The sequence below is a fragment of the Monodelphis domestica genome, chromosome 2, assembly GCF_027887165.1.
Source record: "Monodelphis domestica isolate mMonDom1 chromosome 2, mMonDom1.pri, whole genome shotgun sequence".
NCBI classification, from domain to species: Eukaryota; Metazoa; Chordata; class Mammalia; order Didelphimorphia; family Didelphidae; genus Monodelphis; species Monodelphis domestica.
The window spans coordinates 224,875,127-224,897,379 of record NC_077228.1 but is presented as its reverse complement, the minus strand read 5'-3'; the positions used below and the strand labels follow the sequence as shown (position 1 = coordinate 224,897,379).

Sequence of the window (22,253 nt, the reverse complement as noted above, 5' to 3'; positions counted from 1 at the left end):
ACTATTTTCCCATGGATTTCAGTTGCCCCCAAAGCTTCACCCAATTGAAAGCAAAGTGCTTGGCCAGCCTGATGTCATACAGCTATTTATTATAGAGGTAGATGCTGTTATCATGTCCCAGTTACAAGCCCTATTAAATGACCATTCCCGAAATAACACTGAACAGTGTTTTTCACAATACAATTTCCTTTTGATGGCTGAAGAGCTCAGGAGATACATAATAGCCCTTAGGAGACTGAAATATTTAACATCAAAGTATCTCTGTGTTCATAGGAGTTGGGACTAGAAGGGACTTTGGAAATAATCTAATCCAGCCCCCTCTTTTTGTAGATAATTCCATCTATAAATCCCATCACTGAAAAATGCTCTAATTGGGCTTTAAGGTACCTATAACAGATGAACCTTTATTTTCACCTGTGAATTTCTACCCTAATCTCTTATTAATGCTTCATGTTGACTTCTAAGTTTCATTTTGTTTTGTTTTAACCAGTATCAAATCTTTTTATAAATATCTTATCTTCCTATAAGGCTGTAAGGTCCTTAGGAGTAGAGATTATTGCCTAGAACAATATATTGTGTGCAGCAGACACTTAATAGAAAGGTGGCATAGTGGATAGAGTGCTAATCCTGGAGACTCATCCATCTTCCTAAATTCAAATCTGGCCTCAGACACTTCCTAGTTATGTGACCCTGGGCAAGTCACTTAATACCAATTACCTAGTCTTTGCTGTTCTTCTGTTTTAGAATTGATGCTAAGACTAAATATAAGGGTGGTTTATTGTTTATTATTATTATTTATTTAAATAATATATTATATTTATGTCTATTAATATATTATTTTAATAATAGTACTGTGCTACTATATCATACCAATTTTAAATTCACTAATTTAAAATACCAATAGAACCACAAGAACTACCAGTGTGATCTTGGGTAAATCACAACTTTTCTAAGTGGAATAAGTGGCGAGTCTTCTGAGGTTCCTTCCAGTTCTAAATCTATGGAACTATGAACACCATGTTGGAAGCAAATTTCTCTCTCCATTATATCGTCTTTTTTAACATCGTCTCTCAGTCAAAGACCACTGAGTAAATTCTGGTATAGATAAGCCCTCAGAGAAAGGAAGTTAAAGAACAAAGTAGCCAACAAGACATGAAACTGATTCCATAGGCACTGCACCCTGGGCAGCCCAGGCAAATTAAAAACCTATGGTTGACTCCTGAGATGTGACATGTGAGAACTAGTGGGTGAAGAAAAGAGCTTGTAAGTGAAGACCAGGTGGTCTTTGGGGTCTTCTGGCTGTAGTGTGGAGGCTGGAGGAACCCTTGTCAGAAGCCCAGCATGGGGGCCAATAGATTAGAAAGCTAAGTATCTCTCTCCCTCTTTTCTACCTTTCCCTCTCTTTACCACTCCTATTACTTTGATTTAATAAAGTTATTAAGCTACTATTAGCCTCATAATTTTAATTATTACAACCATAAACTGATTAGTAAAATTATTAAAGCAAGGGAGTCCATGATTTTCAGAAGGTTATAAATTTTTGGTTAAAAAAAATCTTACTTTCAATCTTAGTAACAACTCTAAAAAAAGAAGGGCAACAGTTAGGCAAATAAGTTTAAGTGATTTGCCCAGGGTTACACAGATAGAAAGTGTCTGAGGCCAGATTTGAACCTCAGTTCTCCCCACTCCAAGCCTAGTAGAAGTTGATAGTCTAAACCTTCGTTTCCAAACTGTGCAACCTGGTGCTCTGGAGTAGGCAATGTACAAGTGGAAATTTTCTACCTTTGAACTACATTCCCCAGAATTCCTTTTGTATTTCCCAGCATCCTTTCCCCTTCATTTACATGCCTCTTTACTTGATTGTTTATAACTTTCTTGGATTCCTCCTTCTTTTTCTTCTTTCTTGAGATCATCACTTGAGTTAGGTCCTTTTTAACTCTAGTTTTTATTTTAATATATTTTATAAATATAATATTTAAGTTATTTTATATTAATTTTAATTCTCATAGCAGCAATATCATAGCAGCATGAAGGAATATTTTAAATTTTCAACCTAGTTACTTAATAAATGGAAGTGTTAATATTTCTTTTGGCCTAAGGGTTCCATAAAAAAAAAATCACTGAGATACTGAGATATTAATGAACCATTAGCTGAAAAAGTTTGGGAACTTCTGTTCTTAATAATATATGAAGTAGAGGGCAGCTGGGTAGTTCAGTAAATTGAGAGCCAGGCCAAGAAATGCGAGGTCCTGGGTCCAAATCTGGTCTAGTTGTGTGACTCTGGGCAAGTCCTTTAACTCCCATTGCCTAGCCTTTACCAGTCTTCTGCCTTGGAACCAATACATAGCACTGATTCCAAGACAGAAGGTAGGGCTTTAAAAAAATAATAATATATGAAGTACACAAGAATATTTGAGTTTTGCTTGTCAAAATAATGTCTAGTACATACAATTTGGCATTTAGTTCCCAGAACTGGGTATCATCTGTTATCCAAGGGTTGCTAGGGAGACATCCTGACATGATGGGATCATTGGAAGAGAATTGTTCACTGTACTTCACAATTCTGAAAAGAAAATGAAAAGAAAATTGATCAATGTAGTGACTCTGCTTGACTCTAAAAAATCAACAGTGAAATATCTCTCCCTTCTCTTAGCAGAGTTGGTGGACTCTAGGTATGGAATGAAGCATACACCATAGCAGATGTGACCAAAATGCTATTTTGCTTAACAATACTTCTTTATTCCCAGGGAGGGTTTTATTGGTCACGGGGTGGGTGGAAGGAGGTAATAGAGGAGATGACATTAATTTAAGAAAACAACAATAAAACCATTATTTTTAAGTGTGTTACACTTTAAAAAGAAAATAATCCTGTTTTCTTAAAAGTTCACCATTCATGTGGTTCCATCAATACTTTGACAAAGTGTAGGTTACTATAAGCAAGACACTCCTTCACTTTGCTCTGGGAATTTTTTCTGGCTGTCCCCCAGGTCTGGAATGCCCTCTCTCTTCAACTCTGCCTTCTTGAATCCTTGGTTTCCTTTAAGTCTCAACTAAAATCTCATATTTTGCAGGAAACTTTCTCAACCCCTATTAACTCTTTCCCCTTTCCACTATTAATTATTTCTTACTTATCCAATAAATAACTTGCTTTGTTATATTTTTCCCCATTAGATTGTGAGCTTCTTAAAAGCAAGGTTTTTCTTTTGCCTCTTTTTTATATCCTCAGTCCTTAGCACAGTGCTGTGTACATAGTAGGCACTTAATAATTGTTTACTACTTTTCTTTCCCCTTTATCAATATAAACTCACAATAAGACTGTCACAGGACCTGTGAATGGCTTTCTCAATAGTTAGTGTCAGAGGTATGCTGGACCCAGCTGGAACTATCTTTTGATAGCTAAAAGATAGCTACATTTTCACTGAGAGCACTTTTATATCTCAGAAATGAACAAATAGTACAAATCAAGACTTGATGCATTGTTTTGATTGTTTAGATTTTAAGAAATTGGCATAGAAAATATTAATGATGCAGATCAAGTTTACAACTGTGTCATGGATACATTTTTTTTTTTCAGAACCAGCTGTTAAACATTTACCAATACACTTTAAGTCACTATACTAAGGAATTTGAAATCATCTTTTCAAGGGTCAGTAAACTTCATACAAAGAACTTTCCTCCATGGTCTTGGATGATATCCCTGATGCAGTCAACTACCTGGAAAATGTCTGCCATTTGTCACCAGAGGAACCAAGATCTTAAGACTTGATTCCAATCTATGCATGAAAAAGTAACTTGAAGTTCACATGTCCTGGCCTGAATCATTACAAGTATCACCTCTAAAGCAGTCTTTAGGGTTGGTAACCACAGAACTGATAGCGTGGTTACAATGTTCTCCCCCGAATTTAATAACTTCAGGTGTACATAACATACAACAGTTGAAATCAATAGTATTTAATTGTTTTTAACCTTCAACATAACTGCCATCTACTTGTGATACATTTTCCAAACCAATTTTCAGTTGCTACTCAATAATTTCATGAATTGCTTTTGTAGAAAGATGTTTTAAAAAGGATATTTTTGGTAATTTTGTAATTTTTTTGTAAATTTTTGTAAATTAAAAATTTTTTAATTAAAAAAAATTTAGGGGGCAGGTCAGTGGATTGAGAGTCAGGCCTAGAGATGGGAGGTCCTAGGTTCAAATCTGGCCTCAGACACTTCCCAGTTGTGTGACCCTGGGCAAGTCATTTGACCCCCATTGCCTAGCCCTTACCACTCTTCTGCCTTGGAACCAATACACAGTATTGATTCCAAGATGGAAGGTAAGGGTTTTTTTTTTTAAATAAAAATTAAAAAAAATAAATTTTAATGTAATTTTTGTAAAAAAAAAAAAAAGGATTAGTATCTTAAATGGTCAACACTAATATATTCAGACTTAAAGAATTAACTTTTTATATGATTGCTATGGTACATTATTGTGCTATAAAAAATGGCCAGGGGAATGGTTTCAGAAAATATAGAAAGACTATGAAGTGATGCAAAGTGAAGTGATCACAACCAGGAGAACATTGTACAGAGTAACAGCAATATTGTTAAGGATGATCAACTGTGAAAGATTTAATTACTTCAGTCAATATAATGATCCCAGACAATTCAAAGGACTCAAGATGGAAAATGCCATCTACCTTAAGAGAGAGAAGCAATGAACTCAGTGCAGATGAAAGCATTTTTTTTTGCTTTATTTTTTCTTGCTTTTTTTTTCCAACCTGGCTAATATGGAAATAACGAGGATTATATTGCTTGCTTTCTCAATGAATAAGAGAGGAAAAGAATTTGGAAGTCAATTTTTTAAAAAATTAATATTACCCCAAAATTTTTTTAATAAACTTCCATTTTTAGATGGCATTTGGAGTGTTCTTCTATCGCTTTTATATCTAAGGTTGCTAAAGATTAACAATGCGCACAGACTTTAGAAACAACCTATATAGTTCCCTTTCATAAAAATGTTCTCTCTTCCCTTCTCTCTCAACCTGTGCTATTAAATGGTAATACTGACTTAAACACAGTTGATTTTGTGCCATATAAGTGAACCTCAAGTTAACAATGGCCCTGGTTGCTTAGCCAAATGAAAAGGTTAATTATATTACCATTTCTGGTAACAACTCTCAGCACAATTTTAGGAATTGTGTGGGAAGAAGTTCAATTAAACCTTGTTGAATGAGTAAAGTTGCTGTGCCCTGACTTCAGTTCCTACCCATTATAAACAGAGCAGTGAAAGATCAGCTAGACCTCAGAGGATAGCTTATTTCTTGATACTGTGATTTGAAGTTCTTTGAGTTTGCCAATTATTATAAGAAATGAGTCTGTTATCTTTAAAGCAGAGGAGAAGATGATGAGCCACCTTCCCACACCAGTCCTTTTTGCAAATATTTTATAAGTATTTTTAAACATTTTCCTCCCTTGGAAAAAATAAATCTCTGGTATTTGAAATTCACAGCTGGCTAAACTCAATTTTTCATTCCTTTTTATTTTTATAAACTTGTAATACATCAACAAATAGGAACATTTTCCTATGCACATAAAAGATGGGGGAGAAAGGAGACTGTATGTGAAAACTTTAATCTTCACAATGTATGGCCTAGGATTAGGTTCGGGGATTTTCTTTTTCTGGAGGAGGGTATATTTCAAATATGATATAGTCGTTCTGGCATTTTTCTTGCTTATCTTTTTCACAACTTTCTTCTGCTCACCTCTCTATTTTTAGTGATTCACTAATAAGGTTTTCTTTCTTTTCTTCCCCTTTTTTTACACATACCTTTCTTCCCCTCCTGCAGTATTAGGCATATTACTTGAGATGAACAATAACATTGACATGGTTTCATCTTGTGACAGCAGTGGTCATGTATGAGTGCTTCTGCTGACACCAGACCGGTACAGGTATTTGATCTTAACCAGATGAAATTAAATAAAGCTTATTTCTCCATTTTTAATTAGCTCTCTATCAATTAAGTATTCAGAAGTCAACCTGAGCTGACTCCAATATACCTCTGCTTAAATACTATTGAAAATCTTATTGGGGGCAGCAGGGTGGCTCAGTGGATTGAGAGCCAGGCCTAGAGATGGGAGGTTCTGGGTTCAAATCTCACCTCAGACTCTTCCTAGCTGTATGACCCTGGACAAGTCACTTAACCCTCATTGTCTCACCCTTACACTTTTCTGCCTTGGAACCAATACACAGTATTGATTCTAAGGTGGAAGGTCAGGTTTTTTTTTTAATCTTATCATTGATGATTAGTTATAATAAAGGCTAGATTTAGAGAAATGAACTGTTTATTAAAGGTACACTTAATATCAAATGGTGTATATTTTCATAATGAAGGATGAAAAAATATTGTAAAAAGCTTGTGAATTCATAACAAATCATGGAAAATATATGACTAAAACCAAGAGGAGCATACTGAATATTATAATAATACTGAATATTAGCTTATAAATGTGCATATAAGTGAAAAACTATGAGGTTTTTTTGTTCAGACATTTTCAGTTGTGTCTGATTCTTCATGACCCCATTTTGGGTTTTTCTTGGCAAAGATACTGGAATGGTTTGCCATTTCCTGTTCCAGCTCACTTTATAAATGAGAAACAGAGGTAACCCAGAGTTAAGTGACTTGCCCTAGGTCACACAGCTAGGGTCTGAGGCCAAATTTGACCTAGGAAAATGAGTCTTCTTGATTCCAAGTTCAGTGCTCTAACCATTGCACCACCAAACTGCTTCAATATTTATTATATATGAATAAATTTCACTGCAACTCTCTTCCCCCACAAATAAATGCCCTGCCTTATAAGATATTAGCATTCTGGGTTTAATGCCAATTTATGTAAAATTTATTATTATAGAAAATGGAAATACTGTAAATTTTTAAGGATTTAAAAATTTTAAGGTTTATTATATAAATAAAATTCATTATTTTACTTGTTTTAGTTACTTTTATGGCATTATAATCCTCTATCTCTTCCCCCAAAAGTAAAAGCCCTTCCATATGAGTCTAGTAAAACAAATCCATATGTTGTCTGTCAGAAAATGTATGCCACATTCTGTACCTCTAGTACATCAGTTCTTTGCCAAAGGGAAGAGAGTATGTTTCATCATTAGTGTTTTGGAGTTGTGACTGGTCATTTCACTGATCATAGTTAAGTCTTTCACAAGGGTTTTCCTTTACAGTATTGTAATTATTTTGGTTCTGCTTATTTAACTCTTCATCATTTCATACAAATCTTCCCAGGTTTCTCCAAATACTTCATTACATTAATATGCTAGAATTTTTTCAGCTGTTCCCCAAAGGGCACTCACTTTTTCTATTTCTTGGCTGCAACAAAATTGATTATTATAGATATTTTTTGCACATATAAGTCCTTTTTCTTATTCTCTGATCATTTTCAGGGAGAAGGCAGTGAGGCAATGAATGGTAAATGCATACCAGGAAATAGTATCGCTGGCTCAAAAGGTATGGGCAATTTAGTGATTTGTAGGGCATGGTTCCAAATTGCTTTTCAGACTGGTTGGACTACTTCATAACTCTACCAACAGAACATTAATGTGTTTGTCCTCTTAGAAAAGTCTCTTCAAAAATGTCATTTTCTGTTTTTGTCAGGTTTGCCAATCCCCTATTATTAATGATTTAGAGTTGTTTTTTTCATATCATTGATGATGGCTTGCCTTTCTTCTTTTGCCTCTTGGGGAATGACTCTTGGTCTTATATCAATTCACCATACATAGTCAGTCTTCAACATTCCCACATTTAACTTTTGTGACTCAAAGCATTCATGTGATTTTATGAATAACAGAATTTTTATTTTTGCATTGGCAACTGTACACATTCGTGGCTATGAGCAGTAGAGGTTAAAAATGAGCAGTACAATGCACACAGGTTTGTGGAATAGCTTGCATCCTATAGACACTGCACTGGTCTTGTTCACCCTGTGCTGTAAGAACTCCCCATGCATGTGTTGCATGTTTTCTTTTCTTGCCTTTAAAACTCAAGTTTTGTGTTGTAATGATGTGCCCAAAGTAGAATGCAAGTCCTTTAAGTCCCAAGTCCAACTTAGCTTAGAGCGAAAAAGAAAATCAGATAAACTTCCTGCTAAAATGTCTGTGACCACTGCTGGCTTCAAGTTTGGTGTTAACTAATCATTCAATATATCCACAAAAAGAAGAAAAGTACTTATGGTACTGTAGATTTCATTAATTTTTTTTTGAGATGTTAGCACAAAAGGTCACAGAATTCTAGAGAATTACCAGTGAGAAAAACTGTTTTGCATGTTACCAACTTTATTATTTTTTATTATGGTTTTCCAAATATTAAATCTTTTCATATCTAGTATAAATATTTGATCATACTATCTAAACTTTTAAAAATTATGCTGCTATAGCCTCTTTGTTATTTTATTCATATTTTAGCATCAATATTCATTAGACATTATGTCTGTAGTTTTCTTTCTCTGCTTTATATTTTCCTGCTTAAATATTAGGACCATATTTATTTGGTGGTAGAAGTTTGGCAGGACCCCTTCATTTCCTATTTCTCACAATTTATATAATATGAAAACTAATTGTTTTTTGATATTTGATATCATTCACTTAAAAATCATCTGGTCTTATAGTTTTTCCCCCTCTTTGGGAGTTTCTTTATGAATTATTCAAACTGCTTTGGGATTGAGCTATTTAAAGTTTCTATTTCTTATTCTCTTAATATTAGTATTTTATAACTATGTAAGTATTTACTAATTGTATTTGTCATCAGTTGAGCTAGCATATAATTAAAAAGAATAGTTTCTAATAATGTAATTTCTTTATTTGTTCTGAGTTCTTAATTTTTTGCTATTAATCAATATAATTTTTAAAAAGAAAAAGCTGAAAATAGCTTATTTCATTTGGGTTTCCTTTTTTAACTCCTTTATTGATAATTTCAAATTTAATTTTTGTTTTTTATTTTCTTTATCCCTTTTTTGAAAAAACTGGCTTCTCCTTGTATGATCTCTAATGAGGAGCTGGAAGCTGGTTACTCTGCTGTCGCCCTAAAAGTCCCCATTTGGATTCTGGACATCAAGCTAGTCACAGGCTTTGTGTATAGCACCCTCTTGCACTGGCACGGGTCACAGGTCTGACTTGTATCCTACTATGGCTCTCAGTGCTCCAAAGAGTACAGAGCCTTGGCCCTGCCTCCCTCTGTAATGACATATAATTACTGTCCTTCAATTCTATTTTAAATAGTCCAGGGTCAAGATCTAGCTTCATATCTCCACAAGCTCACGGAGGCTTGTGACCCCTTTGCTCAGTTGGTTTGGGGTCCCTTTGTAGAAGCTCCTTTCCTCATGTGGTTCCTTTACTTATACCAGCTTCTTATGACCCATTCATTAGAGTTTATGCTGGCTTCCCTGGTCTGACTCCTCTACCAGCCACTACTGGCAACTTGTCATGCAGTTCTTAACTGGGGGAAGGAGCTTACTTCCATTTAGTTTAGGTTCCCTTTCTATTGGTCTTTCTGGAGCAATTTTCAGATTTGTGCTGGAATTTATGTGAATGAAATCAGTTTCTCTACAATTCTCCATATAACCATCTTCACTGGAAGTCTCAGCTCATCTTTCAAACATTCTGGACTAAGATCAGTTTTTAATAACTTGGTCATTAGCAGGCACCAATGGCAATCAACTATTAACAAGAAGCAATGGCAATGCTTGTCGACTAACCAGCACCAATGGCAACCATACAATAGGAGTAGATAGACTAAGGCTCAAACAGCACATTGAAGAATGCCTAGATCTAGGCACTTTGACCATTCATATAAACACTGTGACTTAATTGAGATATAAACTCAACCCCAAGATTTTGTGCAAAAACAAATTTTCTCAAGATGAAGTCGGTGGTTTTGAGTCAACACATTTTCAGGCAGCTAGGTCATGTGGAAAAAATTATTTTTTAGGTCCCTAACCTAAGGGTGAGCACCCTGCCTGCAAAGAGCTTAAAACCGCATTGCATATTCCGTGAGTCATGAGAGAGTCATCTGTACTTTCAATGTGGTATGATGGAAAGAAGACACAGAAGATCTAAGTTCAAATCTCATTTCCAACTTTTCCAAACTATGATTGCTTAAGCTGGTGGTACTTCACTTTCCTCCTTTATAAAATTTGGATAATAATATTTATATTACCTAGCCCATGGAGATGTTGTGAGGACAGCACTTATGAAGCTTCAAATAAATCTGAGTCATCATGATTACCCTGGAGATCAGTGCTAATGTTTAACCAAAGTCACAGAATTGTAATCAACAGGATGTGGCTTAGAAGTAAAGGCATGTGACCACACTAAAGAAGATATCAAAAAAATATCTACTATGAGATTATGATTTGGTTAAGGCCTTTTCATTTAATTGAACATTATCTAGGGAATCACATATGCTATTTTATTTAAATACTGGTCCTGGGGGGAGGATAGAGAAGTAAATCCCATCAATGAGTAGCCAGTCTCTTTGGCTTTAAAAATCCTCTTAGTACCTCATTATTCAATTTCAGATATCAATATCTGACATTTAGGCAGTGCCTTACCCTAGACCCTCCATTATATAGATGTTATCATTTTCAATTTGCACATAAATAAACAAGGATTCAGAGAATGTAAGTGCTTTGCCTAAGGTCACACATCTTTGAAGTGGCTGGGCCAAGATTCAAACCTTTGTCTTCAGGCTCCAAAGCCAATATTCTTTCCACTTAACAGCTAGAAAATAAGAACTAAATTACTACCCAAGATCTAATGAAATCAAGTAGAATCTAATGGAAATAAACTGCAACCTTAACTTTTTTTTCAAAGCAGACACTGGGCCTAAAAACTATTTACAAGTTTCTCTTTTGCCCATTTGTTTTCTGTTTAGTGCTACTGAACAGTGTTAAGAAAGGCTACAGTGGAAGGTTATGTAGATGACTGTTATTCTTAGCCAGATAAGATTTTCCAGAAAGAAAGCATCACCATTTTCCATCCTAATAATGTTGTGATATTGAGAAGATTCATGGAGTAGTAGAAAAGAGCCTTAGATTCAGGAAGACCTAGATTCTACTGACTGGGACTCACTACTGTTTCTGTGATAATAGTCATCATTGATCTCTCAGCACCTAGGAAACTCTTTAAAACCAGAAGTCATAAGGGGTGGCTAGATTGCTCAATGGATAGAGCACCAGGTATGGTGTTAGGAGGACCTGGGTTCAAACCTGGCCTCAGGCTATGTGACCCTGGGTAAGTCACTTAACCCCAACTGCTCAGCCTTGGAACTGATATTTGTATGAATTCTAAGACAGAAGATAATGGTTAAAAAAAAAAGTTATAGATGAGTTTCTGATCTTCAAGAGCAGAGAGATGTTCCAAGAGGAAATTTAAATCATAGTTTACACCTCCCCCAAAAATGTTAACATGCTATGAGTACTTGATTAGTCACTTTATGACTGGCTCTACAGGAGTTAATCAAATCTGTTCTTATCTGACCAGAAAACTTCCAGAGCTGAGAAGTCTGTTGAGTAGAATACTTTTTTCCTTTAATTACTTATCCTCTGGAAATCATGATGTCCCTCAGAAGGACATGAAAGGAACTCTGGAGATTATGACAAAGAAAGATTCAGTCATATCAAAGAGCGCCTATCAGCACTATGAGATTGAGGGTCAAAGGTTTAGCTGTGATCATTTAAATGTAAAGCAGACCTATAATAGCATCATAAATATGCCGAGGTAAAAATCTTCCCCTTTTGATAGTTACTAGTTGTGGGACCATAGACAAATCATTTCATCTCTCTGAGTTTCTAGTTCCTAATCTATAAAATGGGGATAATATATAGTATCTAATCACAGATCTATTATCAAAATCAAATAAGATAATGAATGTAAATTGTTATAAACCTGAAAGTAGCAGAAGATAAGCTCTGGAAATAGCCTCATGGGAAAATGACGTAGGTATAAGAATTAGATAATCTTCATACAGAAACATACAGAAACAAGGTAAGGATAGTGAACATAGGTTACTGCAGTGATTCCAGGAAAAGTTTTCTATATGCAATGGATCAATATGTCAATATATGATTGCCCAGTTGGGTTCAGTAATTCAGTGGGTGTCTCCCTAGCTAGACTCTTCATGAAATTCTTGCCCTGGTGGTTTCTGGGCAGGACATCTGGTAACTTGAAGAGGAGTATAGGTTTGGTTCAAGCTAAGGGGAAAGACTACTTTTTTTGTCTTACTGCTTCTAAGTTAATGGCTGCCCAGAGGCCTTGCATTCTGGGGTGTTCTGGGCTTATTTCCACAGCTTTGCTGAATGGAAAGCCCCTGACATCCTATCTACCCAAAAGTTTTATATCCTAGGGTTCTTTGTGCATGGAAGCCCCTGGTCTTCTTGTACTGCTCCCACAGAAAGTTATATGGGCTGCCACAGGAGACAGTGGGTTTTTCAAAACTAGAAGTCTACAAGAAAAAGTTAGAAGACCATTTTCCAAGTATGTTGTAGAGAATTTTCCATTTTAGTTATGGGTTGACCTAGAGGTCTCTTTCTTTTTTTTTTAAATTTGGAAACTTTTATTTAATTAATTAATTTAGAATATTTTTCCATGGTTACAAGATTCATGTTCTTTCCTCCCCTCCTCACACCCCCCTCCCATAGCCAATGCTCAATTCTACTGAGTTTTACATGTGTCATTGATCAAGACCTATTTCCATATTATTGATATTTACACTAGGAGGGTGATCATTTTGAGTCTACATCCCCAATCATATCCCCATCAGCCCATGTGATCAAGCAGTTGTTTTTCTTTTGTGTTTTTGCTCCTACAGTTCTTTCTCTGGATGAGAATAGTGTTCTTTCTCATAAGTCCCTCAGAATTGTCCTGAATTATTGCATTGCTGCTAGTAGAGAAGTCCATTACATTCGATTGTACCACAGTGTATCTGTTAGAGGTTTCTTTCAACTCTGATGTTCTGTGATTCTGAAATGTCTACAATTATTATCAGCACCTTTTGCAAATGCTTGATGACAGTAGTCAATAGCTTATCTTGATGAGCCACTCTAAAATGAAAACTGGAAATATAGATGGACTCCAAAGACATTTTGGAATTTCCTTAAAACATTTGACCTGGCCCAGTACAGTTCTGATTACGAGGGATAAACACTGGATAAGAGTTGGAAACTGAATTATCAAGGTTCTGACCCATGGTTTCAAGATGATCAATCTCAGAGTTGCCTAATCCGTCACTAGTCAAGTAGAACCAATTTCTTATCTCCCTTCAACCTTATTGTAATACTTCTTCCCATTCAGGTTGGGCGATTCCTTTAAAACCATCCCTGTGACCATGTATGTATTGTGGTTCATGACTCCTGGTTTTCTAAGAGAACACTACTCAGTAACTGGGATGGTATATGCCTACATGAGTAAAAAAAAAAAAAGTACTTTTTCAGATGGTTGGAGGACTTCAAAAGCGACAATTGTTAAAGGCAAAAGCCGACTTTTGAAGGGTGGCAAGACATCTCCTATCCCACCAAACATGTAGCTCTTGACCATGTCCTTTGACTTCTAGCACCTTCAATTCTGGAGACTGTTAAGAGAGTGCTCCTCTTGATGAAATTATTTCCTTTATCTTTGGTTGAGCTGAGATCTGATTTCACTATTAGTTAAAAAGTTCATTTACTCTCTTGCATATTCTTTGATCTATTTTAAAATGTATTACTTCCCCAATTCCCAGAAAGGGATTTTTACTTTTAATGAAGGGATATTCTAGCTATTCATGATGGTTTTTTGTAACTAGCATTTGGTAGAAGAGGGCTAAGCTGGCAACAGTGATCTATGGGAGCAGGAAAAGTACCTTTTATTCTAAAATGTTTTCCATCAAACCTCTAGACTACAAATTCCTCAGGTATAGTAGATATAATTCTAACCCATTACCCCCTCTTTGAGATAGCTGAAAGGAGCTTGCAGTCAGCCAAGGCTCTCCTCTTGTTCCTCACAGAACTTTAAATTGTAATTTCCCTTGGAGAAAAGGTGGAATAGATCCCAGATCAGATATCGATCCATGCCACACATGGATCAGTCATATCTTTACATATATACAGCCAACCCACTTATATTTAACACTTATTTAAGACTTCACCTGAATGATTATAGTAACATACCCTCCAAGGGAGACTGATGATTTCACTGTAGACCTCATTAAAGCCTGTTGGTAGTACATGATCTGTAAAGGACAAAGAAATTAAAAGATGTCCAACCACCACCATTCCCATCTCTCTGGACAGTATTTGATCCCAAATCACCTCTAATGGACTAGCAGTTCCCTCCCAAATCATAGGCTCATATACTCATATTTTCCCCTTTCACCAAGATGGCCTCATCAATACCAGAAGGTAGTCTTCATTGGTTGATGAGTGACTCCCAATTCCAGGATAAGTGGTTCTTATCAATCTTAAAAAACAAGACACTGAATAAAAAATGCTCTAGAAATTCTTAAACAGAGAGATGGGAAAATAAATTCTGAAGCACTGTTTTCTTTCATATATTATTGGTAAACTCCAATGATGAACAAAAACAGAAGTAGTAATGCCTGAAACAGATACCTTCACCACTTCCTGGTTCTAAAGGTGTTATTAAACTATCTCTGTCTTCATTCCCTTCTCTACTCCACCCCATCAGCACAATCTGCTTCTCCAGTCAACATTGCCCAGGAACAAAAAAAGTGTGATATTCCCCTAGAGGAAGTACTTCAAATCTAGGGATGACCATTAATAATTTTCTACCCTGGACAGACTATGAAAAAGTCTATGGAGGCAGGTGTGGGGAAGAAGTGTTGAAAAACAAGAACCACCATAAAATAAACAAAATGCAAGGCCCAGTCCTAGGTCTATAAATAGCAGGACAGCCCAATTCAGACATGAGAAATCAAACCCATAGGAAATTCAGTGTCTTTCAGTAGATAGATATGATAGTTATTTCAAAGTCTATCAAATTTGTAACATACAAAATTAAATCTTACTGGAGTTTATTGGAATAATTACCTCTTTTCTGATCAAAGAAATTGTGTCTTTCTGTAAAACAAAAGGCAAAAATCATTAAGCAATTAACAAAACAATTTTGCTTTAAAAAGTGCTTATCTCTTCCTTACCTGAATAATGGAAGCTCTCCAACCTCCCTCCCCACCAAACTACAGCAGAGCTGGGTGACAAAAATATGATATATATCTGATCTGCCAATATTATTTTCCATTATTTTAACAGTACCATCAATGAATTTTAGGGTTATGTATGAGTTGATTTTATTCCACCACAATGTATATGGATGCATCTATAACATAAAACTGAAACAACCAATAGTAATAGCTGGTATTTATACAGTCTTTTAAACCTTGGTGATAGTATTATTAGCCCTACATTGCTGATAAGAAAATTGAGGCTCAGAAATGTTAAATATACAAATTCAATACAGCTAGTAAGTGGCAAGGTTCTTATTTAAGTTTTCTAACTCTTAAGTCTTATGCCTATACCATCCTGCCTAGTAAAAGGAACTTTGAGCTTGAGTTTTTATTATTTCTCTGTTTATGCATCCTATATGCAACTACCTATATGTATCATAAATGTATGTGTACATATTTATGTTTATACATCATATTTTTTCTATACATGCATTGTTTAATTCTATACTCAGATATATGTAAAGGTCAGTATAGTGTGAAAAAGGGTCAGCTGTGGAGTAAAAGAAATCTGGGATCAATTCCTGCCTCTGATCTATATTAATTGTGTGGTCATGGGCAAGATATTAAACCTTTTAGTATTTTAGACAACTGTCAAAAATCATAAACTACAGGGGAATTTCTCATCTAAATTGATAGAGTTTGCTAAAAGTCCTGAGAAAGAGAGAGAGAGAGATGGATGGATACATACATAAGATGTGTCCTCTATCAAATCACCCTGACATACTTATACTGAATGACATATACTGAATGAATTTATTAATGGATTTATTCCATGGAAATATGTAATGACTGGTTCTACATTGTTGAAAATTCAAGTATTTCCCCCCAAAAATTAACTATGCAATTTAAAGACTCAAAAATACATGGTATCTACAGTCAGCATTATCTTGAAGCTGTGCTAAAACTAGTTCTAGTCTCATTAAATATTATCCACAAGATGACACTATCCCCAAGAAGTAGTTCTTACCCTAAAATGACAAGCTCAACTTATGAGTACGAATAATAAGATCCTTCTGACCTGTTTCTCCCATTAAAATCAACAAAGAATTCCTGTAGTTCAACAAGAAAAGCTTTCACCCTCTTCTTTATTCCCAAAGCACTGGGTGATCCAATGCCACCCTATTCCATTAAACACAAAGTTACTTTCAGCATCATTTTTCCAGACCTAGTTTTTTGACTTTGGTATTGTTTTCTACTTTAATTCAGAAGTTCGAGGATGAGCCTCAAAATTCAGGGACTCTAAAATCTGTATTCTTAGAACTTATTTTGTTCCAACATCAAGGATCTGTGATTGTATTAGTCTGGAGACTGTTGTAACTTAATGAATAAATCCTAGAGAGCTGGCTGAGGTTGTGACTTGGCAAAATTTGAATCCATATTCCTGACATTGTCTCTCTACTTTACTACTTCACTTCTCAATTGAGTGCTTAACCAGTAATAAAGTCATAACCTGAAGAACTTTGCTGTAGTTACCCTGAATTATTTCCTCTGGCAGTCCTTAAAATGCTTACTTAGTTCATTCTGCCAACCGTGGTAATTAAGTGCTGGCTCATACCCTCAAAACCAATAAGAAATTATTTGTTTGCTATTGATTTAGGAAGATGAGGAACAGAGGAAAGAGGAAAGTCATGGGTAAAGTGAAGGCACTTCCCTGACCACCCTTTCCACCAGTGGCTGTACCATCAGTCATTTCTGTCAACTTATCAAAATGAATAATAGAGTGGAATGGATAAAAGAGTGAAATGCTTCTTGCTTCCCATTGCCACTTCTCTCCTTACCTCCATCAGTCAATAACCTCTCTTCCTTTGAGGTTATTGCTATCTACTACTGCTGGTAGCCATTACCTACACACCTTCAGGTTATCCCCTTAAAATATGAGGTATGAATACCTCAATACCTGATTCACAATTTTTCTCTCTCCCTCAACTCCTGCCCTCATACTAGAAGACTTCAACATACATATTGTCTATTCTTCAAAACCCTCATCTACTTATCCTGCCCCATCCTTTCTGCTAACTGTCACAACTCCAAATGCCTTTCAGACATCTTGAACTGAAGGTCCAGAATAGATCTTAAACTCAACATGGTCCAAAATGGAACCCATTATCTTTCCCCCTAAATGCTCCCACCCCTTACCTTCCCTATTATTATAGAGGGCAACAACCATTCTCCCAGGGCTCAGACTCACAAGCTAGAAGCCATTCTTGAACCCCCACTATCTATAATCCCCCCTATATCCAATATGTTGCCAAAGCCTGTCAATTTCACTATTGCAACAATTCTCAATTATGCTACCTTTTCCTCTCTCATGCTGCCACCATTCTTATAATATAGTCTTCAATTCAATGACACTAGCCTCCTTACTGTTACATAAACAAGACCCTCATTTTTGCTCTAAGCATTTTCTCTGGCTATCCTCCATACCTAGAATGCTTTCCCTTCTTAGCTATGCTTCCTGCCTTCTCTGGCTTCAAGACCTGAATAAAATCCCATCTTTGATAAGAAGCTCTTCCCAACCCTCTTGATTCTAGTGCAGTCCCTCTATCAACTATTTCCTATTTGTCCTGCTTATAAATCATTTGTGGCAGGGTTTTTGCCTCTGTGTATCTCTAGCACTTAGCAGAACACCTGGCACATTGGAGTATACTTAATGTATTTTTATTGATTTGATTGATTGAATGTGGGAAGAGTCAACATAAATTATTAGGTCAGATAACACTTTCTGTAGTCAGCAATTTTTTTTAAAGAATATATATTCAAATCTGGCTTCAGACTCTGGGCAAGTCACCTAACCCTAATTGTTGAGTTTTTACCACTTTTCTGCCTTGGAACTATTATTTAGTATTGATTCTAAGACAGAAGGCAAATATACATACACACAAGGCTAGCCTACACTATCTAAATAATTCAGATATTTTATTATGATTATCAGGGCCTATTATCATTACACATTGGAGATTGCATTGTTTTGCACATATTTTATCAGTCAGCACAGCACATGGTAGCTACTTAATAAATATTTGCTGACTGAAAAGAATGTAAGTCTTATAGACTTGATAGACTTACAGATATGCAATCTTAAAAGATATTGGATCTGCCTAATAAGGTATGATTGATCATATCCAGGAAAGAATTGGGGTTTATCTGCTCTTCAAAAGGAGAGATTTTTTTTTCAGATCTAGATGCCTATGCATTGGACAGATAAAATAGCAGTATAATATGCTTAAATTTCTCACCCAGTTTAGATCAACTTATATGCTAAGGTATGGAATGATTCCATTTCTCAGACTGCAATAAAATCAACAAAATATATAGAAAAAGTTAGTTCCCTAAAATCTCAAGAATCATATGAATGGCAAAAAGAGAAAATGCTTTCTCCATTTAACAGTACCATCAAGGGAGAAAGATATCATATGCTTCCAGGAGTATAAATTTCATGCATACCCCCCAAAAATGCCAAAGATAGAACTATCAGAATTATCCTTGAATGAATGAGCTATAAAGTTGTGGAAGCATATTTTTCAACCTCCTTTTTAATTTCTCCAAGAATATTAAGAAATACTATTTCTCCATACTAAAACCTTTTTCAGACCTTCCCCTTTAGGAAAACAAAATAAAGTGTACAGCCTTTCTCTGAAGCTTGAATAAAGGTGATAACCAGATTGAACCCTTGACTAGATGGAATCACTGCCTCTCATCCACCTGGAGTGATTGGTGCTAGGACCCAACTGAGAATAGTGTCTTCTTTTTTGAAACTAAAGGTTAAAATATTCATCACAGTAAATAGAGTGCCAAGACTGGAGGCAGATCTAGCCTCAGACATTTCCTAGCTGTGTAACTCTGGGCAAGTCATTTAACCCAGTTTGGCTATCCCTTTCCCTTTTGTCTTAAGAGTTGTTACTAAAGTGTGGAGCCATATTTTTTATTTGTTACTAAAAGACTTAAAGTCTAGATAGACAAATAGATAGATAGATAGATAGATAGATAGATAGATAGATAGATAGATAGATAGATAGATAGACAGATAGACAGATAGATAGTATAGACATAGAAGTAGATAGATCACAAGAAGGAACTTTCTCTTAAAAGGAATGATAAAAGGAAATGAGTGATCAGTGTCTTGGAATGGTAACTCCAAACTGTATTTTAATATAATATGATTTTTGCCTTGTTCAGGATTCCAATTCATGTTACCCAAGGTCTTCTTGGGGCAGAAAGCCATGATGGCAGGCATGGAGGACTATGGCAGTTTGAACATCTCTCACTTTCAGTTAGAAATGACTTGGAGGGTGCTAAATGAAATTGTTTCTGGAAGATTTAATTCTAAATTATAGAGAATGATGTTAATATAATATTTTTTCTCTGAAAATGATATCACCAAAAGAGAACTGCAAATATTTCCATGAATCTTCAATGTGCCTTAGTTTATATTCAGACATGTCACCCTACAGTTATACTTGTGAGCCAATAGCACTACTCTCTTAAGTGATATAAAATGAAAATAATTTTCTATTCTAGCTCATGTGGTTTTCCTTTGGCCCAATATTTTTGTTTCCATAACCATAATGATCTTAATCAGAGGCTTCTGCAAAAACAATATCTACTTCATTTACCTTTGCAATTCTGGTAGGGTTTTGTATCTGGGATTGTTTTTGGTTTGCTTTGGTGTGGGCTTTTTGGGTAATTGTGAGTAAGTGGGGTCTTTTCATGTCCTATATTAAAAAGTATCTCCTGGGTATCTCATTGCAATTTTTTACTTTGTTAAGATGTATTCATCTTTCTCAGTTTGGGTCATTGGTGTTTCTTTCCCTGCTAATTAAAAAAAAATTTTTTTAAGCCAGTCATGTTTGTATTATTAAGTTTCTGTTAACTTATGGGCAGTGAAAAGCTTTTTATCCCTTTCTAAATGACTTCATCAGAATTACCTCCTATGTAATTTAAAGCTAAAAAAAGTTGTCCCAAGAAAACCTCAGTGTTGATCAGGAAATATTCCCTTGCCTTAATTTGTATTCATCAGATGACAAGTTAAAGAAATTAAAACTTCAATTATGGGAATCAAATATTCTTCTTCATAGCATGTGACTTCCTCCCACATGCACACACCTTCTATAATGAGTCATTTTCTAGAGGCCTTTAAAAGCTCATATGTTTTCCTTTTCAAAGAGATCTCTAAAAGGTGGGATACGGCAAAGCTTCTAAAACCTCCTACCAAAATGCACCAATCTAAACAGGAAATAGTAATGCTATCTATGTACATGTGCTGACACCATCATTTTATGGCCCAAATTGTCAGGAAAGATGAGACATGCCCTCTACCAGCATAGGAATACAGCATTATCCATTTTTATATAGGTCTGGATCTGTGATTTCATTACTGCTAGGAGCTTCCAGCCTCAAATACTTCCTCCATTTTGCAAATTGACCATTCAGCTATAATTTATAATTTATAATCTTAAAGAGTTGCCCAGGATCATGAAAGGTTAAATGATTCTCCAGCGTTCATGAAACTAGTATGTGTCAAAGATCAGAATTGAACCCATATCTTCCTTTCTCCAAGATAAACTCTCTATCCACTATCCTATGTGATACTCATATTTAGGTCTTTTTGTATTATCTCATGTGTCTTAGATGTCAATCATTTAATCTTCTGGTGAATTAAACACTGAAATCAAAGCAAGGGATGTATCTAACTGGACTACTTTTCTTTCCTGCTACTCTAGACAAAAGTAAGCCCAACTAAAAAAAGGGACCCCCTGAACTATCTTGGGTGTATTTCCATTTCCAATGGCTACTTAAATCCAAGACCCAGATCATTAGGCATTCTTACTATCTACCTTAAAAACAAAAAAACAAAACAAACAAAAAAAAAAAAACAGGGACAGCTGGGTAGTTCAGTAGATGGAGATCCAGGCACAGAGACATGAGGTCCTGGGTTCAAATGTGACCTCACACACTTCCTAGCTGTGTGACCCTGGGCAAATCACTTAACCCCCATTGCCCAGCCCTTACCATTCTTCTGTCTTGGAACCAATGCACAATATTGATTCCAAAACAGAAGGTAAGAGTTTTTTAAATAATAAAATAAAAATAAAAATAATTGAGAAAACTTAGGTCCAAAGAAATTAAGTGCTTGTCTATTTTTCACAGAGATAGTTATGATTTGAACCAGGTCATATCCCCCCAAATCCAGTCATCTTTACAAATGGTTTTGAAACAATCAAACCAAATCATAGTCTAAGATAAGGTCAATAGAATGAAACATTTCATAAATCCTCATCTCCATCTCCACTTCCCTTTAGTTGCTGCTTCTGATAAAAGCATGCTGAAGTTGAGAGTGAAAAGAGGGTAGAATGCAAGGTTTCCAGGTTTATGGAAGGCACACAGCTTGGAGGAGAATTACAGTTCTTCATCCTTCTACTGCACGACAGACTGGGGCCATCACAAGAAGTCACAGTACAGAAATGAGAGAAAAATAGCTGGTGGGAAAGAGAGAGAAAATGGGTAAACAAAAAGGAAAACATACCACAAGTCAAACATTACCATAACTAATGCAGCTCTCAGCACAGAAGCTGCATTTTCTGACATTCAACTAACAATAAGCACTGTCATTTTGAAGAAAAAAATATTTAAGTGATCCTCATGCAATCTTTTCCTGAGAGTGGATGATTATCACTGAAGGATACCTCTTCAGTAGGATGAGAAAGAGAGACAGAGAGGGGAAAAAACAAGCTACATATACTGTCTTTCCAAATTTCTATGAGACTACTGATGTCTTATGTCCCAAGACAGAACATTTCAAGGTATAATATCCTTGCTGCCTTCCTACCAAAAATGCCTCGATTTCACTCTGCAATCCCCTTCAACTCTCTGGGTAAGGGATTAGATTAGTTGGCCCATTATCCAGTTCTAAGGCATGGGTTCAAGGTAATCACAGAAGAGTATTTCACTGATATAATTATAAGGGTGAGGGGGATGTAATTCCTCCCCAAT

The 22,253-nt window shown here is 35.6% G+C and overlaps 1 protein-coding gene across 1 annotated transcript in view; it reads right to left on the bottom strand.

The window, feature by feature from the left end:
* RGS9 (regulator of G protein signaling 9) overlaps window positions 1-22,253 on the bottom strand; it is a 95,203-nt gene that overhangs the window by 26,004 nt on the left and 46,946 nt on the right. Inside the window, exons 10-12 of the mRNA XM_007482755.2 lie at window positions 15,070-15,099; window positions 14,191-14,252; window positions 2,450-2,563 (exon numbers count right to left, since the gene is read on the bottom strand). Of these exons, the coding sequence (XP_007482817.2) occupies window positions 2,450-2,563; window positions 14,191-14,252; window positions 15,070-15,099 (206 nt within the window). The remainder of the gene's footprint in view (window positions 1-2,449; window positions 2,564-14,190; window positions 14,253-15,069; window positions 15,100-22,253) is intronic.